Source organism: Amborella trichopoda, chromosome 2 (genome assembly GCF_054954075.1).
Source record: "Amborella trichopoda isolate Santa Cruz 75 chromosome 2, AtrichopodaSantaCruz75HAP2 v2.0, whole genome shotgun sequence".
Taxonomy (NCBI): Eukaryota; Viridiplantae; Streptophyta; class Magnoliopsida; order Amborellales; family Amborellaceae; genus Amborella; species Amborella trichopoda.
Genome location: NC_142337.1, coordinates 46,554,403 through 46,569,291, shown reverse-complemented (window position 1 = coordinate 46,569,291; position 14,889 = coordinate 46,554,403). Strand labels below are relative to the sequence as shown.

Below are 14,889 nucleotides of genomic sequence, written 5' to 3'. Positions count from 1 at the left end.
AACGTCGTCTATCATTTTATTTTTAGATCATATGTTACTAATTTTATGCTTTATTGTAGTCCATGTATGTTGATATACTTATTCCATGATAATTATATGTTCATCCTTTTGTGTGATGTAAATTAAATGCTGAATGGCGGTTCATGCAGGGAAAGAACATATCAATATTCGTATATTCATTCAAAAACATGAAAATTCTTAATGGAGTACCCTCATTTCTTATTGAATTCCTAAAAAACAATATTTATAATGAATTTTAATAATTTTTTCGGATTTTTTTTAAACTTTATTCTGACCGATTCATTCGATTCCCGATCTGGATCGTCGATTCGCCTATCCGGATCGGTTTTTTTGAAAGCCCTATCCGGGTCACCGATCCGTTTTTTAAACCATTGCTGAAAACTATTTTTATCCATAGTTATAAAATTAGAAATTAAAAAATAATAACTAATCAAGCATATCTACTAGCACCTAAAATCTTGAAAATAAATATTTTAAATAATTTATTACAAGATGTACTACTTTTAATACTTGAATTTTGTATTTTTTTTATATATTAAAAGATTATTCGACATCAAATAACATTCTTCCATATAATTGTACCTTATTTCAATATACAAGCTTATAGAAACTGTTTTTTACCGAAAAAAGATATAATCCCGAATTTTTTTTGAACTATTTATCGTCGTTACTCGATAGGATCAGGAGAACGAGGTTTCAGCGGGAAAAACGTGCATTTTACCGCCAAACCCTTTTCCCGTCTAAAAGCTCAAAGCCCCTACTCATCTTTCTCTCTCTCTACTCTGGTTGTCCTGTGATCATCCATGGCTCGCGATTCCACCCCTCCAAGCACCCCCAGTTGGTCTCTCTCCTCACATTTTTTTCATTTTCATCAGTTTCTCCCGTTTTTGTCTTGCTTTTGTTTTCATCTTTTTGTTTTTATTAATTTTGATTTATTTTCTCCATTTTCTGTCATTATGGAGTGAGTTCGGGGTTGTCTTTTTTTTTCTGCTACAGCTTCTCTTTTTTCCCCTGCCATATCTCTTTCCACCCTTCCCATTCCCTTATTTTACTAGGTTTTTTCAGAGGATTTGTTTTTTTTTTTTCCTTAATTTCAACGTATACTACTTTTTTTGCCCTTTTCCCTGTTTATATAGTAGTTGCCTTCATTACTTTCCCCTTATTTATGGCATTGATATGACATTACTCTCCATTTTCACATTACTTTGTGATTTTTCCTTTTTTTTTTTTTTCTTTTCTTTTGGGCATTTGTATGGTTTCATTCTCCATTTTCACCTGTTTTGGTGGGGTTTTTTTCCATTATTTTGTTGGTTTTTTTGGGCAGGTTTTTCATCTCCAACACCATCATCATCAATCCCTTTTCGAACTCCCTCCTTTTCAAGGCTAGGAAGCAACCAAAGGAGACGAAGAGGAGGATGAGTTGGAGGCATAGGTCAGCAATTCATCTCCTGGCTATTATGCAACACCACCGCACAATGTCGCTCCCTCTTCGGCCTTTATGTAAACTACCTTAAGAGCTGACACTGATGCAACTTTTAGTTTGTTTGTTTAATTTTGCCTTTGGGGTTGGAATTGTTTACAGTGTAGAGAAAATTGGAGCAATTCTTATGTTGGTATAATTTGTGATTTGAAAAACAAAGCCCTTCAAAGAAAAGGGAGAAAACTTGTAGCCCTTTAGTTTACATACGAGAGAAAAATCTGATTTTAATGGTGGGTAGTCTTTTTAAATAGAAGAGAACTTAGCTACATTTGATTTACTGACCTGAAACATGGAATAAAAGTATTGAATTTTGATTTACATACAAAAAAAAAAATTGGTTCAAACATGGAATAAAAGTATGGAATTTTGATTTACATACAAAAAAATATTGGTTTGCTTTAATTCGCTGAAAAGTCTGAATTTGATTTAGAAACATGGAATAAAAGTATTGAATTTTGATTTACATACAAAAAAAATATTGGTTTGCTTTAATTTCCTGAAAAGTCTGAATCTGTCTAAGAGTGCTCTTTAGTACCTTTAGCTCTGTATGATGAGTTTAAGATGAATTTTAAGACTTGGGTTTTTCTTTGGCTCGAAATTTAGTTACATTCTAGATTGGTTAGGAATTCATGGGCTGGTTTGAACCAGCTTTCGGGACTCGGTTGAGTCCACTTGAATGCAGCCGAGTTAATCGGCAGGTGAGGCAAGTTATGGCCGCGTTATGTACACTGTTGGTGATTTTGATAAAAACCATTTTGATAAATATTGATCAATTATTTTTACTTATAAGCCTATATACTGCCTTTTCTTCATCCAAGTCAATATATCTTCGATCGATTTGTGTCAAAACTTATGATTCAGGGATTTATTCATCGACTTTTGGCCAAAAGGAGTTGTGTTTGGAATCAATCCGCCTAAAGATAGGTTTCTTTTTTATTTTTCATTCAAATCCATTAAAATTGTGCTTGATTCAGCCCATCACAAGATCCTTATACTTATTTGTTTGTTAAAAGGCTACATATCGACAGATATGGCCTGAAAAATCTTTGCTCTAGTGAGAAAACAATTTTTCAGAACAAACCTAATGAATTCGCCATTCTATGGATTCCCTCCCCATTTTTGGCCAACTCTATTGAAAATTGGTTCTATTTGATCATAATTCAACGCTCTTCAATAACCCATGATGGTTTGTTTGAATAACGTCTGTAAGTGATATTTTTGACTTGGAAGTTTGTGGGTTTTTGTGAAAGGCAGTATTTTTCATTATCCTATGATATTTTGGTGCCAGCAAATTTCTTTTTTGAGAAAACTTTGATCGTTTAGGTTGATCTAAAATTTTTCTGATTTTCAGTATTTTTTCCCTTCTTTTTGGTCTTCCCCCGTACATACCACACAGGTCTCGACTCGGACGGGTCCGAGACGAGTCCACGTGGACTCACATGAGTAACTCGACTCGGGCCTGTAGTGGGTGCCTGTCCCCTACTCAATTTCCAGAACATTGGTTCGAACTCTTCTCCGACGAATAATTTTGTTTACTTTGGTAATGTTGATGCCTTAAGTTTTCATAATTGTTTGTTAGTTTTGTTTTCACTTCAATTGGTTGCTGTGGAAAAACAAAATAACACTATAGCTTTGTTTTGATACTATTACAGGTAAATTTTTGTTTTTTTGGGTAAGTTAGTGGGGGAGAAGGCCCTACTCAGTTTTTCATTAAATAAAATGGAGAAAGTACATATCATATTTTAACAACCTTACTGTAGGGCAATTGTGCCAGAATAAAGACAGCGAAACAAAATCCGGTGGTCTAGAACTGCAAACTGTAGCGTTAGAAGGAGATATTCCTCTATTGGGAAGTGTATATGCTACCACGTTAGTTTTGCGATAAAGGTATATTAGGCAATCTCTCTATCAATATTTTGATACAAGGCATAAATTTAAGGGAAATTATTACAAATATATTTTAATTTTCGTCTATTTAGAAAAAAAAAAATTTTCAAACTTTTATAAATCTTGTACACATTTTTTTTTTTATATATATATTTATCAATTTTGGGTGTTTTGTGATCAAAATAAACTTTACAATAGTCTTATGATGAAGTGTGATGAAGAACTATTACGGTACTTTAACTATTTTAATGAATACCTTATTAGAATACCATAATAAAGCCAAAGATTATTACGGTAATCGAATTAACGTAATAATAAAACCAAATTGGGTTTGGCCATTGTTTGTTTGATTGGTTTCCCACCGGACAAATGGTGGGCATTGAATCCTCATTTATCCCTCTCTGTTAAAACAAAGAACTAGGGTTTTTGAGTTCTCTTTATGCTCTTCGCCGCCCCGCTGGCTCCTTCCTCTCTAACCCTGTTGAAAAAAAGCATTTGGATTCTCTCTCTAAGCTTGCAAATTAAAGTTATAGTTTTGTTATCGGATGATGTGTGCAATGTGTTAACGAATAGTGAATAAGAAGCGGTGGGTTGCTGTTTTCATGAGCACAGGTCAGGTTCTGGTTCTTGTGGTGCAAGGGACTCGTATGATCTCTGTGTAGAGAGAGAAAGACAAAGGAGATAGAGATAAAGCTAAAGAGAGGGACAATCGATAGAGAAAGAGTCCCAGATAATCTCTGGCGACCATCGGCGCCCCTTCTCGTTATAGAAACCAATCAAACAAACAACGGCCAAAAGCCGAACCTTTGGTTTTATTATTAAGGTCGAGTATCGTAATAATTTTTGATTTTATTACGATATTCTAAGTACCGTATAAAATGGGTAAATGGTTCTTAACAGTAATTTGACTACAGTAAAGGTTATTTTGATCATAAAACGTACAAAATTTAAAAAAAAAGAGTGCGAGTGAAGTTTATAAAAGTTGGTTTATTATTACTATTTATTATTATTATTTTAAATAAACGAAAGTTAAAGTATATTTGTGATAATTTTCTTAAATTTAAACAATTGAATGAAAGCGCGCTTTTTAACCTTGCCCAAAGATCCAATTTTGGTGCTAGAAGCTTGGTATTCTGGAAAACTATTTACAAACATAATTATGAAATTGAAAGTTTCAAATTAGTGGACAAGAAGTATATCTAAAAGTTGGGGTGCCATTGGGCTAGGCCAGCCCGAAGTCCGGTAAAGCCTAAAATTATTTCGTACCAGCCTGATAAGCCCCGGCCCAAACATGCAACGTTAAAGCCCAATTGGGCTCGGCAAGAAAGGAATTATTTGGTTGAGCTCAGCCTGGGCCCATTAAGAACCATTTGTTTATTTATTTATATTTTTTTATCTCACTCTTTATAATTTTCTTGTTTGTAGTAAGCTCAAAAAAAAAAAAAAAGCATTTGCTTAACATATTTTTTTAAAAATTTTATATTTCAATGTAATTTATAGTATCTATACCAAAAAATATATGGTACCCATAGCTCAGGCTAGACCACATACAACTCTACTTGCCCCCCTCTCTCTTGCCCAAACTCTCTCTCTGGGGTTGGTTTCTAGAGAGAGAATAGAGAGAGATTTTATTTCTAGAGAGAATGAGTTTTTAGAGGTAGAAATTGAATTTTTAGAGACAGAAAGAGAGATTGGATTTTTAGAGAGAGAAAGAGAGATTGGCCTTTTAAAAAAAATTGAGAGTTTTGGCTTCTAGAGAGAGTGGATTTAGGAGAGAGTGGATTTTTATACAGAAAGAGAGATTACGTTTTTAGAGAAACAACGGATTTTTAAAAAAAGCAAGAGATATTGTGTTTTTAGAGAGAGAATGGGTTTTAGAGGGAGATTGAGTTTCTATAGAGATAATGGGTTTGAGAACGGGAGAGATTGAGTTTTTAGAGAGAGAGAATGGTTTTTAGAGAGAAAGAGAGATTAGGTTTTTAGAGAGAGAGAATGGGTTTTTAGAAGAGAGACATTGGGTTTCTAGAAAAGAGAGACATTGGGTTAAGAAGGAGAGATTGACTTTTTAAAGAGAGAACGATTTTAGAAAGAAAGAGAGATTGGGGTTTTAGAGAGAGGGAGAATGGGTTCTAGAAAGAAGAAGAGAAATTGGGTTTCTAGAGAAAGCTTGTGTTTTTAGAGAGAGAAAGTGAGATTGAGTTTCTGGAATGAGATTAGGCTCTTAGAAAAAAAGAGACATTGAGTTTTTAAAGAGAAAATAAGTTTTGAGAGAAAACAAGAGAGATTGAGTTTTTAGAGAGAAAAATAGGTTTTTAAAAAAAGTTTCTAGAGAAAAAAATGTAACATCAAACAGAGCCCGCATTGCTCTAGGCATTTTCCCTTTAGTGCAAAGAGGAGAGAGATGATGGGATCGAATAATGCACGCTAATGCTCCGGCCCTCTCTAACCATTCTCTCTCCTCCTCTTTACTCTCTCTTTTTAACTATTCACGCTCTCTCTCGTGCCTTGCTCACTCTAAACCTTCTTTCTAACAATGTATCCCCTTTTCTCTCTATTTGTATATTAGAATATACGTACATGTGAGCATTTATTACATGTATTCAACTTTTGGACATTTAATACGGTTACCCTGTATAATGTGGTAGCTTTTTATCTAAGGATATTTTTGGTTTAGGTTATTATCCAAGATTAAAGCAAAAATTTAAAATAAAAAAAAGTAGAGAATGACATCATCTACAAAAATAAATATTTCTATTTTACAAAATTTTTTATTTCATCAATAATTAGCTACCTAAAATACTTCTAGGTAATAATTTTAAAAATTATTACACTTGGAAGAAGGACATCGAAGTATAAAAAATATTTAGTAGATTAATAAAAAGGTCGGTTTGTATAGAGCTAAGGCTCTAAACAATCAAAGTAGGGCTACCTTTCAAATTGTGTCAAGAAATGTGATTTCAATACTGAAAATAAAATATATTTTCATCTCTAATTATAAAATTTAAAGCTACAAAAATAGTGCACATTGAGCAGATCTATGAAAACTTAAAATCTTGAAAACTAAGGGTCCAAAAATACATTACTAGATGCACTATTTGCAAAACTTGAACTCCGTTTTTTTCTCATGTTCATGCATCTTAATGTCGAGATGATCAATTTGAGGATATTTGAGCATCAAAACAACCTCTTCTAGTAATTTTTCTTTTATGTACGCTCTAATTTGATTGTTAAGACCCTCGGTTCCATATAAATTTTTCCTTAATAAAATACCCAACGAGGGAGTAGCCTAATAAAAACTTTGTAAGCAAGGTTATTTCTAACAGTGTCTGCTAATTGGGGCCATTTAGGCGAGGCTTTCGAAACACTCATCATGCCTTGGTGAAAGTATAAAAATAGCAACCAAATGGTTAAATAGAAATACAAATTTCCATATTGGGAAACTAACATTTGAGGGATCAAAACATCTACAAAATCATCATCTGGGCGAAAGATTGAATGCTAGGGAGCTTTTCCTTTTTTAATATATCTATTTTACTCACGTATTTCTCAAAAGGGAAAAGTTTGTATAGAGTTGAGGTTCTAAACAATCAAATTTGAGCCTACCTCAAAATTTTTTTTAGAAGATGTTGTTTTGATGCTCAAATATCTTCAAATTGATCATCTGGACATCAAGATGCATGGACATGAGAAAAAAATGGATTTCAAGTTTTGGAAATACTGTATTTTGTAACTCATTTTTTGATCGTCAATTTTCAAGCTGTCATAGATCTATCGATCTACATTATTTTTGAAGCTTTGAACTTTATAAATAAATATGAAAATATATTTTAAACCTATCACAAAGATTTCCAATGTTGAAACCACATTTCATGACACTATTCGAAAGTAAGCTCTAATTTGATTGTTTAGAGCCTAGGCTCTATACAAATCGCAACCTTCTCAAAAAAAATATCTTCAAGAAAAGCCAAAATTGTCCATATCCGGAATTTTGAACAAGCGTGCGTATTTGAATAACTTGACCTACTTTGAATGAGCAAGGTTGCTCTCATTTGTTGGAGCTTCCTATGGTCTGGAACGGGCCATGCTCGGCTCTAAAATACATGGGTGCGGGCCAGGCCCTAGCCGTCCCTAATTCTAGAGTATTATAGCTGGCTGGCTCATAAAAGCTTTGGTCAGACCCGATTGGTCTACATATAGATCCGAAATATAATATAAAGAAAATATCTCCATATCCCTAATAATAAAAATATATTTAGAATTATATAAATGTTTTTCAAGCCCGGCCAAGACTGTTCAGACTCGATCTGAAATCATTTTGGTCCCAGCCTGGCCAGAGTCCCGCCCAAAACTAGACCTGACGAGTAAGCGGTCCTGACCTCTCAATAATACTTGGCCCTTTATCCCTTTCCAACGCACTTTCCTTTTGTTGATGTCCAGGAGATAGATTCTCTCATTTTGACAATTTTCAAATGTGACGACTATAATGCCTACTGCCCCTATCCATTCAAACTTCTCTATACATGGAACTGTACACCATAGACTATTATATCTTTGGCTGCTAACTCCAAAAGTGGAAAACGTGGTCATAACAAAAACATGCGCTATGACTTCTGTAATTGTAATGAAGCAAGCCCACCTAAGCAGACCGTTCTTTTTCTTCCTCTTCTTCCCACTTTCTGAACTTGAGTTATTGGTTTCCATTAATTAGCATAAAATTCTTGGGATCAGCTGGCATTACTGAAGATGGACGGCAAAAATAAGAAAATGGTGTGGTTTCATGTTCTTTTACTGATCATAACCATCTCTTTACAACTGAAACTATGCTCATCAAAAGACACAATCTCTCCAGGCGAAATCCTGACAAAGAACCAGACCATCGTTTCGGAACGTGGTGCATTCGAGCTCGGTTATTTCACCCCAGGAGCTTCAAACAATTGGTATTTTGGCATATGGTACAAGAAAATCCCCAAAAAAACATATGTATGGGTAGCAAACAGAGAGAACCCATTACGATCGGGAAGGACGGGGAGTTTAAGAATGGGTGTAGATGGTAACCTGGTTCTCTTGGATGAACTAGGAAGGTCTCTGTGGTCTACTAACACAGCTGGGGCGATGAACACTTCAGTTGCTGTATTGTTAGACTCTGGAAATTTGGTCCTTCGACAAAATGGGAGCAATAATGGCTCAGAAAATGTACTATGGCAGAGCTTCGATCACCCAACTGATACAATGCTTCCAGGGGCTAAGGTGGGACTTAACCGAAAAACCAGCTTAAATCAATTGCTCACTCCATGGAAGAATGCGGAGAATCCAGCACCTGGGACTTTTGCTTTCGGGCTTGATCCCAATGGATCAGAGCAATTCTTTGTTTGGCAAAATGGGGTTCCTTATTGGAGAAGTGGGCCATGGAATGGAGAAGGTTTTAGTGGAGCTCCTGAAGTGAAGGAGAATAATATGTACAAATTCAGCTTTGTAGATAATGATGATGAAGTTTATTTCACTTATGATCTTTCTGATGAGTCTATTGTTGCACGGTTTGTGATTGATACTACAGGACTGCTTAAGCATTATAGGTGGATAGAGACAAAGCAAGATTGGAATCTTTCATTTTCTTTGCCTAAAAACAAATGTGAAGTGTACTGTATATGCGGGGTTTATGGGACATGCAGCGAAGATGGGTCTCCTATATGTAGTTGTTTACAAGGTTTTGAGCCTAAGTTACCTGAACAATGGGAATTGGGGGACTGGTCAGGTGGTTGCATGAGAAAAACAGAGCTGACCTGCGGGGAAAATGAGGAGGGAGAAAAAGATGGATTTTTGAGAATGAAAGGCATGAAGTTGCCTGATGTTTTCTTTTCGCAACCTTTGCTTAGTAATCAGAGTACAGAGAATTGTGAAGCAGCGTGCCTTAATAATTGCTTATGCTCGGCCTATGCATTTTCAGACAGGAAGGGGTGTTGGATTTGGGTTGGGGAGTTGTTGGATCTCAGAAATGTTTTCGATGATGGGCAGGACCTTTTCATTCGTCTCGCTGCATCTGAATTCCATGCCATTGGCAACAGTAAGCTCTCTTTCTCTCCCCCCCTCTCTCTCTCCATTTTTGTGGTACCCCAATATCGGTTTTTATTTTGTCTCCTGAACTTGAACATCTATCTGGTCCTAGATAGGTTTAACCTTTGTTGGGTGCCCAATTTATCTTCTCATTGTTTCAGATTCCCCCTTTGTAGGACTCGAGTGATGTTCATATATCTTTTACTCCCCTAGTCTCTTTAATGCATACAATTGCTTTTCATATACTTCATTATGATTATGAGTGGGCTCGTGCCCATGGATAAAGACTCTCTAGTTTTTCATTTGAAAATTTTGAAGTATATGAAGAGATCTTACTTTTCCTATGCAGGGACCAAGGGTAGATTATCACATACTCTTTTGTCTATCATCGTGGTCATGGCTGCACTTATTTTATTGACCTTCGCATGTTTCGCATGGATGTGGAGGCGAGCGCAAAAATGTAAGTAGATGGTTTTCAAAAGTGTTCGATAGTGCCTATGATATTATTTGTTATGATTCTCATTCGTTTACATCCTTTGATAGCGGTTAAGATGGAACCAATTGAGGAGTTCTTGGCACTGGATTTGGGTCATTCTGGATCAACTGCTACCTTACAGAATGCAAATGAACATGGGGTAGATGGAAAAGAAGGAGCATGTCTTGAATTGCCTTCATTCAATTTGGGCAGTCTTCTGATTGCCACAAAAAACTTCTGTGAAACCTCTAAACTTGGGGAGGGAGGCTTTGGTCCTGTGTATAAGGTAACCATAACTTAATGTGGACAATTTAATAGTTTCTGGTTATAAAGATATCTGACTAAATATATGGGTTCAGGGTAGATTGCCTGATGGGCAAGAAATTGCTGTGAAAAGGCTAGCAAGAAGTTCTGGACAAGGTTTGGAGGAGTTCAAAAATGAAGTAATTCTGATTGCAAAACTTCAACACCGCAATCTTGTTAGGCTTCTGGGTTGCTGCATTCAGGGTGATGAAAAGATACTTGTTTACGAGTACATGCCCAACAAAAGCCTTGATTCCTTCCTCTTTGGTATGAAACTGTGGTTGTTCTTCCCTTGCTGTCAACATATGCCTTGCATAAACTTCAATAGTTACAATTTTTACTTTTTTCTGACCAGATCCAACCAAGCGTACACAGTTAGATTGGGGGAAACGCTTTGATATCATCATAGGAGTAGCAAGGGGACTGCTTTATCTTCATCAAGATTCACGATTGAGGATTATTCATCGGGATTTGAAAGCTAGCAACATCCTATTAGATGGGGAGATGAATGCCAAGATCTCCGACTTCGGAATGGCAAGAATTTTCAGCATAAATCAAGCCCAGGCAAACACAAACAGGGTGGTAGGGACATAGTAAGTCTGATCCCTGCCATAAACATGAGTTTCCTTTCATATATATATATATATATATATATATATATATATATCTTGCATAAATCGTCAGCTTTCTGTTTTACTTATAATAGTAATGGCTTATACATGGATCTTGTTTTATTAAGGACATTAATTGAGCTCATTGGCGAAATGTACTTAGTTTTTTAATTTATGTGCTCTATAATACAAAGAAGCAACATATTTTAATTGACACGAAGAAATAAGATAACAGTCTTTTTAAATGTTTCACCCCATGCACTCCTTATATTCCCCTTCATTTTGTAGTATGTGGTTTTCCTTTTTTATCCATGCATTCTATATGTATGACCAGTTAGAGAGAAGAAAAATAGTGATTTTAGGAAAGTTGAGAGCAGCTAAAATGCTTTCTCCAAGTACAAAAGATTGATTCATACAATTAAATTATTACTGGGCAACTTAGCAATATGAATCTTTAACTGCACTAATTCTGTTGACAAATGCATGCAGTGGGTACATGGCTCCAGAGTATGCCATGCATGGCTTATTCTCCGTGAAGTCTGATGTCTACAGCTTTGGGGTTTTGTTGCTGGAGATTGTGAGCGGTAGAAAGAACAATGTATTTTATGATGCTGAGCACACTCTTAATCTTCTAGGATATGTAAGTTTGGCCTTTTACCCTTTATGAAATATCTAGCAATTTCAATAGTCCAAGTTGAAACCAGATGAAATTGATTTACTTTCTAAATGTTTTGTAGACATGGCAATTGTGGCAAGAAGGTAAGGTCTTGGAGCTCATGGATCCTTCTTTAAGTGAATCATGTCAAAGAAGTGAAGTATTGAGATGCATGCATGTGGCGCTACTATGCGTTCAAGAAGATGCAACAGCTAGACCCAACATGTGTTCTGTTAGTTTCATGTTGGTTAATGAGACGGCAACTCTACCAGCACCAACGCAACCTGCATTCCCTTACGGAATGAGTACAACAAAGAGTGAGAATTTGGGATCTGAATCTTTTTCACTGAATAATGTTACAATGACCATTTTTATGGCAAGGTGAATATGAAGTTCTACACATTCTTTTGAGAGGAGCATGTCCCCAGCAGGATATAGATCAGAGTGAACAAAATGTAGTTATCTTGTTCTTGTACATGTTGATTGGTTTTATTTTTTCAGCATTCAAACGTACTAAATATGTATTGCAGGGATGAACATCACAAGGCATCCTGGGATATGTTAAAATGTGATTGTTACCTAATTCACAGGGTTCAAACATATGTTTTCTGAAAGAATGAAGATAAGACCCCAATCAATTTACAAATGAAATAACTGAAACTGAGAATGATAAGGTAGGAAATTGTACCCTATGAAAGTTGACGAGGATAAGGTCAAAAGAATTAAACTAATTTTTCAAAGTATGACAAATTTAAAAATCTAAAATTCCATTCTGAATCACTGTATCATGTATGAATGTGCAAAACCATACCTGAAGATGATGATTCCATAGCCAACAAAAAATTTGCCCACCTAGTTTCTTGCCATTGGAGAATTAAGGGATGTCAGTTAATTTAAAACTTGGGTGACACAGTGCCACTTGGATGAATGACACTGCTTCTTTGGATCCTTCTGCTTTAATATGATTTACCTATTAATTTCTTATGCTAATGGAAAATCATTTATATTCTCTTTGAAATAAAGGTTCGGGTTTCCTACTCTTAAGCCTCGAGTGAAAATTGCAAATCTACTCTCTTGGTTCTAACCTTAATTGTTTGCTCTGAAAACAAAATTTCTTTGGCATTTAACGGATTGTCAATGACTTTAAGGTTACATTATGGAGTTGTTTGTTTACAACATACTAAATATCCTTTTGGGACACCTCCATGTTTCATGAGCTAAAAAACCTAAACCTGTTAGTCCTGAAGGTTGGAATCTTAATGTTGGTGTCTGGCATGCGAGAGCCCCATCAGTAGTGAATTTTTTGGGAAAAATTTAACAAAACTAGGAAAGCAATATTTCTATGAAGAACAAACAAGTCTTAGAAAGAAGTGATTGAAACTGCACGATTTACATCGAGAATCCATCCGGCTGATCCGGATCTTATGATCCGAATTGGAACCAGCTGATCCAATACCTTTTTTTTTAATCTTAAAAAACTAGATTTTTTTTTGAATTTTTTTTAAAGCTGAATTTGACGGATTTGGCATATTCCTTGATCTTATCAAATGAGCGATCGCCACCGGTTATTTTTTAAAACCTTGTTAGAAATCAATGAACCCACTGTCTAAAATTTGACCGCAAGGCTTCAAATCCCAATGGCAGCTTACCTTTTCTATTAAAAAAACGTCTTGTTCACTATTTTTGACTTTTCATGCGCAGACATTTCCAAATAATTTACACCACGACTGAACCTTAAATTAGTCAAAGTAAGAAGCGCACCAAAGTTAATTTTTATCCCTAGATAGATAAGAAAGTTAAAAGGTTGGAAAATAGTATAGATCAAAGTATATTTATATATACTTGAAAATCTTGAAAATTAATAGTCCAGTTAATGTGCTTTATACTGTACTTAAGACTTCAAATATCTTTTTTTAGTATCCCTACTTCTAAAGGACAAAATTATCAATTAGAAGATTTTCAATATCAAAACAACATTTTCCAGTGAATTTTCACTTTTGCAATACACTCGTATATTACTTTCAAAATATTTATTGATTGAAACATAGAGAATCTTTTAAAGTTCTCCAGCATTTCTAATTATCTAATTTAAAATAAAATTTTAACACCGAACTAATAAAGTCAACTTGATGATTAGATTATAAATGCTTCAATTTTGAATCCCCTCTAACGGATATGGCTTAAAATCTCTACACTATCTACGGTGTATATGAATATTCAACGTCGACATTTAGAATGCTTCGTAGCCAAGAAAGACATTCAGAAAGCCAATTCTATATTTAAATAAATTTTATTTTGCTTAAAACTAGTTTTCTCCTATAAATGGAAATTCTTAAATTGATATTCTCCTTTAATCACCATCATCCTAAAACTAATAAGTGAGGCTTGTATGAAGTGAAGTGCACCTCAAAACTATACGGAAAGATGCAGTTTTAGTGCCGAAAAGCTTTACGATGGGATAAAAATGATGTAGAATGAATATATCTATAAATAATACTAAAAGATGCAGTTTCACCTCAAAGCTATTTTCATCTTTATTATGAAGTTTAAAGATCTGAAAATGATGTAGATCGAGTGTATATAAACAATTAAAATTTTTTGAGGGGTCAGCACACAGACCGCTCAAGGCCTAAGTTCTGTTGTAGGACTGTAGTTTCAAGCTCAACATGCAAATATGAGATACGCGTATTTGATGGGTGTTTTATTACAAATATTGCCTTTTTAGGAATATATAAAAGGAAAAAATATAATGTTCTATATAAATATATGGAGCACTACATGGTTTGGGAAGCACATTGCTTACAAAAAATATGTTAAGAGCTTAGGGTAGGAGGTTCTGACATATTTATGGCAAAAGAAATTTTGTCATGTTAAAGATCTAAGATCACAAATAATTAAGAAAAAACTAAGGGAAAATTATGTATATATCATTTATATTTATGTTAAAGATTTAAGATCACAAATAATTGAGATAAAACTAAGATATTTATGTTAAAGATTTAAGATCACAAATTGAGATAAAGCTAAGGGAAAATTATGTACATATCATTTATATTTATCTGTATTATAAAAATACCTTTTAATTTCTATTATTACAGATATATCCATTTTTTGAATTTCATAACAGTTTTTTGTTTTGTTTTTTTTTTTTTTGTTTTTTTCTTTTTAAAAAGACAAATCTGCTCATTTTCAGTTTTTGAAAACTAAAATCTTTAATAGTGATAACTTTTCTAGAGATCTATGTCAACTTTAATATTGATCCTTTAGGGTCCTACACACATGGGTGGGAGAGGGTCCTATAGGATCATTACTCATAATTAAAATAAACAATATCATATTTTTTAGAAAATGACTAATAATATTTAGAAGCACTATAAATATTCGGATTTTCAAAAACAAAAAATTC

At 34.5% G+C, this 14,889-nt stretch overlaps 1 protein-coding gene and 1 long non-coding RNA gene across 2 annotated transcripts; both read left to right on the top strand.

Annotated features, from left to right (window-relative positions):
* The first annotated feature begins 299 nt into the window (after positions 1–299).
* Positions 300–1,729, top strand: LOC148783241 (uncharacterized). Its single transcript, XR_016050633.1, has 2 exons — positions 300–862; positions 1,346–1,729. It is a non-coding gene; the product is annotated as an uncharacterized LOC148783241 (long non-coding RNA).
* A 5,950-nt stretch (positions 1,730–7,679) lies between these two features.
* Positions 7,680–12,083, top strand: LOC18441028 (G-type lectin S-receptor-like Serine/Threonine-kinase). The gene is made up of 7 exons (XM_006851158.4): positions 7,680–9,449; positions 9,789–9,899; positions 9,983–10,200; positions 10,274–10,484; positions 10,573–10,810; positions 11,318–11,468; positions 11,566–12,083. Exons 1-7 carry the CDS (start codon positions 8,132–8,134, stop codon positions 11,866–11,868), a joined length of 2,550 nt encoding a protein of 849 aa, XP_006851221.2. The 5' UTR covers positions 7,680–8,131; the 3' UTR covers positions 11,869–12,083.
* The last annotated feature ends 2,806 nt before the right edge of the window (positions 12,084–14,889 follow it).

Bases quoted from the DNA above. Each gene is read 5' to 3' on its own strand.
- LOC18441028 (XM_006851158.4), top strand. From the start codon at position 8,132: ATGGACGGCAAAAATAAGAAAATGGTGTGGTTTCATGTTCTTTTACTG. The intron at 9,450-9,788 runs GTAAGCTCTCTT...TTTCCTATGCAG, and splicing joins ATTCCATGCCATTGGCAACA to GGACCAAGGGTAGATTATCA. The intron at 10,811-11,317 runs GTAAGTCTGATC...AAATGCATGCAG, and splicing joins AACAGGGTGGTAGGGACATA to TGGGTACATGGCTCCAGAGT.